The sequence below is a fragment of the Microtus ochrogaster genome, chromosome 6 (genome assembly GCF_000317375.1).
Source record: "Microtus ochrogaster isolate Prairie Vole_2 chromosome 6, MicOch1.0, whole genome shotgun sequence".
Taxonomy (NCBI): domain Eukaryota; kingdom Metazoa; phylum Chordata; class Mammalia; order Rodentia; family Cricetidae; genus Microtus; species Microtus ochrogaster.
In genome coordinates, this window is record NC_022013.1 from 85,681,725 (window position 1) to 85,693,703 (window position 11,979).

The window sequence follows — 11,979 nt, forward strand, 5'->3', positions numbered from 1 at the left end:
GAGCAGCTGCACGTGGGTACCATACCCTCTGCTAAGGAAGAGTGTTGCTGCCTTAGGTGAGGGGTGCTGGCTGGCCAGAGCCAGGCGTGGAGTCAGCTAGGAGGGACTTACTTCCGCCCTTCCCACTCTTCTCCATCCGGTACTGGTAGATGTGCAGGGTGAAGAGCATGTGGGAGTTCCGGTGGTCATCCTCATCACAGTCCTGCTGGTTGCTCCGTCGCGAGGCAATGGCAGCATCCAGGAAGAAGGCCGCCTTCTCTGCGGTGGGGGCCCGCAGCTCGCTCTGGTTCTGCAGCTAGAGGACAGAAAGCAAGAGCTGAGACCTTCAGGCTTCTCTCCTGCCTGGGGAAGTCTCAGTCCACACCATAAGGCCAGAAGTCCTGAAACCAGGTTCTATACACAGGGGCCATTCTCAGCATAGGCATTTTTTTTCTTTTTCCATTTTCATGTATGGGGTATACACGTGTACATATGCATGTTTGCATACATGTGGGCACACTTGTGTGCATGTAGATAGACGCCTGAGGTCGACGTGGGAATTATCCTTGATTATTCACTGTGGCAGGGTATCTCAACTAATTTTAGATACAAATAGTCTCTTGGCTGGCCTGCTCTGTCTCACTTTAGAAAAGTTTTTCTCAACCTGAGGGTTTTGATCCTTTGGGGTCGAATGACCCTTTCACAGGGGTCATCTAAGACCACTGGAAAACACAGATATTTACATTGTGATTCGTAACAGTAGGAAAATTGTAGTTATGAAGTAGCAACAAAATAATGTTATGGTTTGAAGTCACTCCAGCATGAGGAACTGTGTTAAAAGTTTGCAGCATTAGGATGGTTGAGAACCAATTTCGGGGTTAGAATCAGAGGCAGGCTGTCAGGTCCACCCAGTGTTTACATGGGTTCTGGGGCTCTGAATGCTAATTCTCACACTTTCGTTGCTAGCACTTTAATGGCCAAGGCAGCCCAGCTTAGTTGATTTGCTTTTGAAAATGAATATTGACCACATTTATTGGCTGTTACTTGGCTTTAGTTATTTTTACAGCTGGCAAGTGGCCATACGGCGTACGGGGCACTAGTAGCAGCACATGCCCATCTTTAGGGACTGCCGTCCTAGGTCGTTCATCTACTAACAGAAGAGATGCGACTAGGTCTTGACCTTGGAGATTGGAGACAGACAGGTGCTGCGAGATGTGTTTTTACATCTGACAGGGAAGAGACTTGCCTAGTGTTCATTGCCGATCTCTCAGTTACTTAACAAAAGCTAATTTGAGGTCGCATTTACCAGCATAGTCCTGAACATTCAGAAGTACACCTGATGTACTTCTTGACAATTATGACAGTCCTAATTGTCAACTTGACAGAATGTAGAATCACTTAAGAGATGGGTCTTTGGGTATGACTCTTAGGGCTATCTCAATCATCACGTAACTGAGGTGGGAAGACCCGCCCGTATGACTGTTACCAGCTGCTTCAGGCTCCTTGGTGATGGCCTTCATCTGGGAGTCATAATAAAGACTTTCTCTGTCAAGTTGCTTTTGTTGGGGTATTTTATCATGGCAACGGAACACTCTCTCAAAGGCATGTAGAAACACCTAGGTAACTTGAAGGTCTCATCTGTATTTAAGAGACATCTGTTTTTGTTTTAGTTCCTGATCCTGAATTTATGCTCAGGGCAAACTCACAAGTGATTAGCAAAGACGCTGTGGGAGCTGTGTCCAAAATCTTGTGAAAACCCTGGGTCTGAATCCCAGAACTCCCCTTTGTGGTGGAAAAGGAAATCTACTTTTTGGTTTGGTTGAGACAAGCTCTTGTTCTCCCTCACGCTCCCCATCTTCTCTCCATAGCGAGTCAAATGTTGGCATGACAGGTGTATGCCTGATTTAGCTTGAATTTTTCAAGGAACTGATTTGCAACATGTCTTAGGATTGGTACAAATTACAACAATTTTCTACTCTGACTTCAACCACACCTATAATTTCCAACTGCGAGAAGCAATATTTGGTGCAGGCAGGATTTGCAAGCTAAGACCATCTTTAAAAACTTTGAACTTCGAAAAGGGTCTTTAGCGGATGTGTGTGCTTTTGAACTTACTATCCAACCTAAACTAAAGAATCACAAACACTTTCAAGAAGAGTTTCAAGAGACCATTACTTTCATCTAACTTACCTTCCATTAAACAGATCTTTACTTAAGAGAACTCACAAATAAATCTAAATTAAAATGTGCTTGATTGCCCTGTCAAGCTTGCAGCAGGAGCAGTAGCCAGGGTGCTCCTGCCCTCATCATGGGGGCTGTGCATCAACATCTGGGTGCTCCTGCCCCCCCCCATCATGGGGGCTGTGCATCAACATCTGAGTGCTCCTGCCCCCATCATGGGGGCTGTGCATCAACATCCTAGTGTTCCTGCCTCCATCATGGGGGCTGTGCATCAACATCCTAGTGTTCCTGCCTCCATTATGGGGGCTGTGCATCAGCATTAATACATATGTTATGCTTCAGAGTAACAACTCGCTGGATCATAGGGAACTCACCAGAAGTGCGCATTGAGGAGTGAAAAGCTTTACCACATATGGAATCAGACACTCTCCAGGCAACACTGGTGACACTGCAGGGGTTTCCAAAGGAACCTGGAAGGCTCTGAGTACCTCTAACAGGGGCTGAGCAGGGCCAGGCTTGCAATAATGGCTCTGGGGCATTCCCACCCACAGAAATGATCCACCTGAGAGGAGGTGGGTATTTATCAAAGAGACACCTTCTGAAACAGGAGGCACTTGGGATGCCTACTGCAGGGGACTGGCAGAATTGACTTTCTGGATATGAATCAGAGGAGCCATGAAGTCATCACATGTTACACAGCGAAAGACAGAGGCGCTCACTACAGGCCTGACTTCCTGAAAAGGCGAACAAGAGCTTCTCTTGGCTTCCATGGTTCTCGCAATTATATCACGGTTCTAATTAGAAATCGGTTATTAGTTTTCCCACAGCACTGCTAATCCGGTTGTAAAGCTGTGCCAGAAACACAGTTTATAGAGCCATAAACAGCCCCAGGAATGGCTGCAGCTATGTGTGCAGAGCCGTAAATATTTCAGTTTGTTGTTAAACAAAAGGAAGATTGTGCTTCCCCCCCCCTTTCTCAAAAGGCGTCAAGAAAGTGGAAGCGATTTCCCCCAAATGCTATGACAATTGTAGTTTCTGCTCATTGTCAGTTAGATTCAAGGTACAAATATTTAGGTTGGGCGAGCAGATGGCCCCACAGCTGCAGGCCATAAAGTTCCAGTCCACTTAAAAGTAAACACTCATAAGCCTTTCCCAGTTTGCATGGTACGTGACTCCAGGGCTAAGATGTCCCATCCTCCAGAGGGGAGACGAACCACCCACACCTAAGCCAAACTTCCGAAGCTGTCACCTGTGTGCCACAGATGGGGTCCTCACAGAGGTACACGCCTGGAGACTGTCCATCCTGGAGGCTGCCTGTGGCCACCTCGGACAGCAGGTCCCGAAGGTTCTCCTCTTTGCCCCACACCTCAACAGCCGAGATCCGGACTGAGAATCTGGCCCCGGTCTTTTCTTTGCGCTCATTGATGAGCTTGAAGAGCCAAGAAATAGCACATGGAATGATGCCCAGGTTCTGCATCGAGTCGTCCCTTCCAATCATGGTGTAGGATTTCCCTGTGGGGGCCGGGGAAGAAAGCAACACAGTTGGAGAGGCCAGACATCACTCTCTATAGCCGCAAGAAACAGATGCCGAGGACGCAGGAGGAACGTGTGGGGAACTGGGAAGAAGGCAAGAGTGAAAAGACCAGAAAAACAGCCAACATTTCCTTGTAGTGGTGATGAAACAGCTATAGAAAAACGTGAGAGCCAAAACAAATGACAAGATGAAAGCACACGGTACCTCGCCGAGGACCTCAGACATGGCAGGCTATGTGCTTTCTCCATTGTTCCACATGAGGGAGGAAGCTAGGGCTTTCCATCACCGTTACAATCCTTTTTATAGCCACCCCACAGATTAAATCCACACACTCGGGCTTTATATCCTTTCTCAAGTTAAATGCTGTGTGTGTGTGTTTTTTTTATAGTGTGAGCAAATTCCATTAAAATCAGGATCCCCGCTTTGATCTGTGATCAACAAATGAAGAGAGGAGTGGGGGCGGGGCATGTAATAGGCTGTCTGATCACAGGGGATGGGCCCCTGTGCCCTCTGCAAGGCCTCTGGGATGATCCCTTCTACTGGGGACCACTTTTTGAGCTTCCCAAATTGCTAACTCATTCTGCATGTCAGACAAGGCCTGGGCAGAAACAGAGGGCCATAGGTGAGGACAGGGAAGAGGGTGTGGAGGGGATTTAAGCCAGTCCTATGCAGGGCTAGCTGGTGGCTCCTTTCCACATGCACAGACAGGGAGGACCCCTCGCAGTCTGAATGCTGGGGACAAGGACAGCTTTGCTTCTCCCACTTGGGGCTCTGCTTGGAGATACCTCCATTAGCTCCGCCCACCTAAATCTGCTCCCCAGACATCCCCTGTTGAAGACATGCACACCTTTCCTGCTCACCTGCTGGGACTGCCTATGACCTAGACCAAGCAGGAACACTTTTGCTACCCCGTTGTTTCCCCCTACATGAATAGGTGTCCACTTAGGACCGACCCTTCCAAGTCAGGCGTGGTTGTTCGCTATCATTCTGTTTGGCACCAAAAGGGGACTTAGCCCTTCCTTTCCTCGAAGACCCTAGACCCAACCCTGAAACACAGACGAGATGACAGGAAACATAACGTGCCGCACAAGAAGTGGAGTTTCCACTCACCCAGCTTGGCGTGGCCAAAACAGAACACACAGCCATCTGCCCCATTCACCACCGACTGGATCACCTCAGCCACCGTTCCGGCACATACTTCAGCCTGGAAGACACAAGAGGAGACACAGGTGGTAAATGCGCCATGCAGCACCCTGAGGTGCCTTGACGACAGAGAAGTGAGTCTACCTTCCCGAGGCTTAGAGCCCAAGTGCCACCACACTCCCAGATGGTCCAGCCTCAGCCACAGAATTCTGAGGGAACTCGGAAAGCTTTGGGATCTTCCATTCTTTGCTAGCCTGCGTGTCAAGCACATTGGCTCTCTGCCTCCCTTCCGTTAACCGACGGTGCTCTCCAGCCTGAGATAGATAAAAGTAGGTATGGGTTGCAGGGGGAGACTGTGATGGGTTCTGGATCCTATTCCCCTCTGTTACTTAGCACTCTGAATTCCAGCCTCCTGGGCAAGGCACTCAACTCTCTACTGACCCTCTGCCCACTAGAATCTTACCCCCCCCCACATGCACGCACACACACACACACACACACACATGCATGCACAAACACACACATGCACGCACACACACACATGCATGCACACACACACACATGCATGCACACACACACAATGCATGCACACACACACACGCATGCATACACACACACATGCATGCACACATATTACCCCCCCACATGCATGCACACACACACACACACACGCACGCACGCATGCATGCACACATATTACACACACATCTCTGAAACAAGCTAGCCATACTAGAGGGGGAAACCTGACTGCCATTTCAGGATGGAATGTAACAGAGGAACATCTGAATTGTAACAGGTTTGAGAATTTCCAGACCTACATCTGCTTCCTCGTCCTCCCTCCTTTCTTTGCTCATGTCCCGAGTTTGAAAACCTCTCTTCCTATCCAAGCACTCTCTGTAAACAGCATCAATTGCCCACAGCGGTGTGTTATCTGAAGCGCTCTTTAGCTGAGTGAGCCTCATCTTCAGGGTGCTTATTACACTCTTTACACAGAGACCAGGTTCTCCATCCCTTCTTTGCCCCCCCCCTCTCTCCTTTAATGCCAGATGACAGTGCATGCAGCAAACTAGAGGCATCCAACCAGGTTTGTGGACCACCTCAGAGATTCGGAAAATCCCCAGTTAGCATCTGAGGCTTTCACAACAGCAGGAGGACAGAATTATTTTCCCTGTCTCGGTGCCTCGCCTTCGCTTCTGTCTCAGGGCTGGCGTCAGAGCCCACAGAGGCCCCAAGAGCCGTCAAACGCTGGGGCTCTGCAGCCATCAGAGCAATGTGCCTCCCAGTGGGAATCTGAAAAGCAGCAGCCTGGGCCATGAATGTAGTTATTCAGCTCCGTGGCGCAGCTGCGCAATGAATCTAAGTATCTGGAAATCAATTTTCTCTCCCAAACTGAAATTGAAAAAACTGCACTCCCAACAACTGTCAATTGTTCAGGGGTGGTCGCCTCAGCAGCTCTTCAGGGGCCCCTCTCAGCCAAGGGGATGGAGGGATGGGGCTATGTGAGGGCCATGAGATCTTATACAAGTCCCAGAACTGAGGCAACAAGAGCCAGGACAGCATTAAAGCTGAGACTAAAGCAGTAGAAGGAATTGGCCAGAGATGTCTCCGCAAGAGCAGGGAAAATCTACTGCCCAGAAGCCTGCCTTTGAGTATGAAAGGAGGAAGGGTTGGGAGACTGTCGGTTGCTGGGCCACACGTAATAGGAACCACGAGAGTCTTAAGACACCTAGGAGAATCTGGGTTGTGTGTGGAACAAACTGACATTGAAGTCACCAGCACAGAGGCCAAGGGACAGTGGAGACACAGGAATGGCCTCATAGAGTGCAGGGAGGTCTGCACATTGCCCCGTAGAGCTTCTGCCTCGCTGTTCACAGAGAAGAGAATGATGAGAGATTTGCTTATGTTGGATGGTTAAGGGATGACAATGACCTATAGAAACTCCCTACTGTCCTTCCCCATACGCCCAGAGAAGCAGAAGGCCTCCTGAGCACACAAGCTATGGCAGAAACAGCTCTGCCCAAGGCCCTGCTCACTCACCTACAGGTCGGAGTCCTCCCCACTACCCCTAAGACAGATCCAGTGAGGTTTGTACCAACCGTGGGTAACCATGCTGCCAAAGCCGTTTGGGGGTAACAAGGATGGCTCCTAATGGCAAGAAGGAATAGGACCAATCTTATAATTACTCAGTGCCAAGGAGATGATGTTCTTAGAAAGAGGAGAACAGAGTTCGTAGACGCCTGGGGTCACCACAGCGACAGCTGATGCACAGGCAAGGACCCGAGAGTGGCCCTTGATTCTTGGCCAGTGGAATACAGTGCTAATGATGGTGCCTCCACTCTAAGTCAGCACAGCTAGGCCCTGGACACTGCCATGTGCTCAAACCCAGGCTAGCCAACTGGACAGAAGGAGACAATACAGATACAAGAACAGGTGACCCAGACAAAGCTACTCCTCACACTTACTCATTTTGTGCCTTGAGGCTTACGGGTGCCAAGCCTATGGGGCTGAGCTGGCTATAATGGCTTTAACTAGTGGTATGAGATTAATGATTATGGTGTCATCTTAATAAAGACAGTGCCCGCTGTCCTAGCAGCCAATGAGGTATATATATTTGTCATATAAGGACATCGAGACCCAGAGAGCTGAGCGGCTTGCCCAGGGACACACTGCTAGAAAATGGTGGCTCACATGCTGACAGGTCAGAGACCTGCTGTATTGAGCGGATGAATATGGTGAATGAGGAGGTGGAGGGATCCAGGGAGAAGCTAAGGTGACAAGGGTCACTGGTGGAGTCTCACTTTCCTTGTCTGTAGTGTGAAAAGAATTAAAAATGCCCCCTTTCTACCCAAAAGAATCCAAGGGAGAGTCCACGGCTTAGTGCACATGGAAGTTCTTGGAAAGCGCAGAATCTATACTGTTTGTTAGACTCCTGTGGAAAGCAGAACATTCTGAAGTCTTTGAAATTGCAGCTACGAGCATCCTGAGCCTGGGAACCAAGCGAGAAATGTAAACAAAGACTAGCAATAAAAATGGCTTCTTTTTTTTCTGGAATAAATCTAAAACTCGTTAATAGTTCAGGTTTAATTTAGGGTGTGCTTTGGAATCCTTACAACTTCCCCAGATAGCTCTTGAAAAGTTTTACCCCTGTTAATTAAATTATTTGTAGGCTATTTATTAGCCCCGGTGTCAGGTTTAAATTACCCAACTCATTGGGTGGTGCGACATAAAAAGTGAAATGAACAGGGAAACTGCAAAACTGAATCACCAAGGACCTTATCTTCCTGTGGGAAAACCTGAGAACCAGTGTTCAGCTTCCCGATGGATGGCGCCCGCGTGCCCTAGTGCCTGCTGGTGGAAGGTGGGAGTTATGTAAACACCAGTAGCCTTGAAATCACGTACAACACTGACTAACAGGCTGCAAATGGGACGGTGGGAGCTAAGATCCTAGGTCAGCTGCAGCCTTAACTCGCGTACTGTGAAGAGCGCTGCATAAATCTTGGGAAGTACCTAAAAGTTTCTCAGAAAGGTACAGGCCCCGATGCCTATGCAGACAAAGAGGCCCCCATCTGTCTATATCATGGTTTATTCACAGATGGGCCTATTCACTGATTGTTGGTATTGAGGACTAAACCCGAGGCTGGGTGTGTAGCAGCATCTGATTGCTATCCCAAGCTCTCCAGTTCCACGTTTCTCCACTGACCCTGGCTGCAGGATACACACCAGCCCCAGTTCCCCTACTGAGCTCTCCACGTCCTCACTGGGACTATCGTTCTGATTTCCCCTCCCCGTGGGTATAAGACATTGCCTGACTTTAATTCGGTTTCCTGAAACATTTCCCTTGTTACAAAGCCAGGCAGGAGTAGCGCTCTAATGGATCAGTCCCTAGCATTTTATTGTAGTTTCCCCCATGACATTCAACTTTTCCTGTTAGCTGCCTTGTTTCTTCTCCCCAGGCATGAATTTCAAGGTTGTGTATATGTGTGTGTGTGTGTGTGTGTGTGTGTATGTGAGTGAGTATGTGTGCATGTTAGAGGCTGGTATTGGGTGTTCTCTCTTTGTCTCTGCCTCTCTTTGTCTGTCTGTCTGTCTGTCTGTCTGTCTCTCTCTCTCTCTCTCTCTCTATCTCTCTCTCTCTCTCTCTCCTCTCACTGATCCTGGAGCTCATCCATTTGCTAAGACTAGCTGGTCTGTGAGCTCCAGCGACCCTTTCTTTACCTCCCCTGCACTAGGATTAACCATGCCAGTATCTCAGAATATCTGGGGTATTCTGGGAAGCTCAGAATTACTTCCAAACACGGTGATATGGATGGAGACCTTGCCCGTCAGAGTATCCCAGGAAACACCCTCCCAGTTCACACTCCATTAACCAACACTATGTAGCCCCGGAGGGGACTTTTGCCCACCTGAGAAGCATCTTGTGGGAAAACCGCATCAAAGGCAAACATCTTCGGAGGAACCTGGCTGCTTCTTTTCTGGAAGGCATTTTGGCCTCCACAGGTCAAGGGGTCATACAAGGTGATCTGCTTCTTTCGTGGATCCACCTTCAGGAAAGAGCTGGATTCTGAGGTATCTCGAGCAGATGTGGGACAGATACGGAGCATGACTTTCACCTGTTAAAAACCAAACATGGCCACAACATGGATCAGAGAGCTGGCTATTTAACAGCGGAGTGGTCTTCTGCACGCGATGGTATACTTATTCATGGTAGTAGTGAACATTTTCATGATACATCATGGTGAAATACACAATGAATCATCCACCTAATCCTCACTGGGTCAGGGGAAGGATGGTTTATTTATAATTACCGGTAGAATATTTTGATATATCCATTAATGCAGAGAAGGCACACTATGTTCTTTGTCTTCCTATTAATATATATTAAAAATTAACTGTGCCCTGGTGGCCCAATTACATAGATGAAAAGCTAATCTGGACTGTCAGGCTATAGGGGCTGGTGCAGTTCCCTTGAAGCTCAAAGATCAATAAACCATGCACATAAAAGTTAGCTTCGTAATTTACTCCCCAGCTCAGCTCATCGGGGCTCTGGGAGACAAAAATCCACAGTTATTAGTGTCATCATTAAAGCCCCATGAAACGGCCTGTTTTTAATGGCCAGCATCTGAAAGGCATTTCAAGGGGCAAGTGTGATAAAAGATTTCCTTTGCAACATGTTATTTGGGATCCCATTACATGAGCAAGGAGAAGCTTCATTTGGGGGGATGACAGCGTGTCTCTGTCGAAATCAGGAGGCAGTGCACGCTCGCCCACCTTCAGAGTCACGGAACATAAGCATCTCTAGTGCTTATGACCAGTTCAGCTCCGCCCCATGGATGAGGGCAGCAGCAGTCACAGAAATGGACCACCTGCTTTTTAGTCCTAAGATGGGCAGAAATCAAACAGAACGCTAACAGTGATCTGCAAGCTTTAGTCCTGGGAGATTGATTTAGCTCTGTTCTCAGCTATTTCTTTCTTTTTTTCTTTTTTTTTTGCTATGTTGTTTATTGAGTCCAGCATGCAAAAGGCACACAATGCAGATGTGTGGGGCAGACAGCTGCAGAGACAGGTGATTTTAGTAATTTAATGTGGCAGGTAGTGGATGCTCAAGGATGATGCGTCTTCAAATCCTGTCCTCTGTCTGGCTAGCTGTTCGAACTGATGTAGCTCCCATCATTCTTTGGGGGCAGGACATGGTTATAATTTGTGCGTGTGTGTGTGTGTGTGTGTGTGTGTTTTGTAAACACACATGGGTTCCCGTGTGTGAGTACACATGTATATGGTTGCATGTGTGCATAAGTGCATGGCCAAAGGTTGATGTTGGGAATCTTCCTTGATCACTCTCCACCATATATGTCAGTGAAGAGTCTACCATTTGACCGCAGAGCTTGGCAATCAGGCTGGTGCAGCTAGGCTACTTGCTCCAGGGATCCCCTATCTCTGCCTTCCATGTGCTGGGTTACAGGTGGGCCTTCATGGCCCACCTAAAATTTAGCCGAGTGCTGGGGACTCAAACTCTGGTTGTCATGCTTTCGTGGCAAGTTCTTTACTGTTCCGGCCATCTCCAAAGCCCCTGGCCACCCATGTTTTAATAAAACATTTCAAACATACAGGAATGTTCAGAGAATAGTGCATATCATGCACCGTGGAGTAAGGTCGTCCTCCTGCGCATCTCAGCCCCGTTTGCTGAGACCCGGGAACTAAACTCCAGTGTACAGAGTTCAAGCAGGAATAATTCCAAGGGTACCAGGCTCATCGGATGTCTAGTGCTATACCCTATCTATGATTCTCTTTATAGTCACCATATCCAGTGTGGAATGGAGGTCAGGGGTCATGACGAAAGGAGACCGTTGGCCTCCCAGCTTTAAGACTGTGCTTCTCCTATGTGAGACCATACAATACTCACTGCCATTTGGAGGTGAGGGTCTGTGTTATACACACGGCCTGTGACATCATCTATGTGATCTTATTTAGTCCTCCTGGTGACGCAGAGCATTGGTGCACTTACCCAGATTTTACGGTGGAGGAAATGGATACCACATACTGTTGTATTATAGCTACATTCTGTTGCTGTGATAGAACATTCTGCCTAAAAGCAACTTGGGGGAGGAGAGGATTTATTTGGCTTACACTTCCTGGTTGCAGCCCGTTATTGAGGGAAGGAAAGGCAGGAAACTGAAGTAAGAACCTTGAAGGAACACTGCTGACTGGCTTTCTGAATCACGTGTTGCTTCACTCTTACCTAGCTTTCATACATAGCCCAGGACAACCTGCCTAGGAATGGTTCCATCCACAATGCTAGGTCCTTTCTGTGTCAGATAATAAGACAGGCCCTCACAGACATGCCCACAGACCAACCTGACAAAGATACTCAATTGAAGACTCTTTATTTGGGTTGTTCTAGGCTGAATCAGGTTGACAGTTCATACTAACAAGGCCACACACTTTGGCCTATATTGCTGTAGCTGTAGTGGGTAGGGCTGGACCAGACTTATATCTAGGGCCCCATGCTTTCTCCAGCTGGCTTCTACCTCCCATAGTCAAACTTTCTGGGAGCCTCACTTTCCCCATCTGTTTAACAATGCCTGCCAAACAAAACTGCCGTGGGACTTGTAAAAGTTGCTGTGTGAGGCGCTGAACGTGGAGCA

The 11,979-nt window shown here is 48.2% G+C and overlaps 1 protein-coding gene across 2 annotated transcripts in view; it reads right to left on the reverse strand.

The window, feature by feature from the left end:
- The window catches only part of Kif26b (kinesin family member 26B), a 404,164-nt gene that overhangs the window by 52,482 nt on the left and 339,703 nt on the right, over window positions 1–11,979 (reverse strand). For both annotated transcript variants that reach the window (XM_005348983.3, XM_026779720.1), the window contains 4 exons: window positions 9,241–9,447; window positions 4,805–4,898; window positions 3,410–3,672; window positions 112–295 (listed from right to left, as the gene is read on the reverse strand). In XM_005348983.3, the coding sequence (XP_005349040.1) occupies window positions 112–295; window positions 3,410–3,672; window positions 4,805–4,898; window positions 9,241–9,447 (748 nt within the window). The remainder of the gene's footprint in view (window positions 1–111; window positions 296–3,409; window positions 3,673–4,804; window positions 4,899–9,240; window positions 9,448–11,979) is intronic.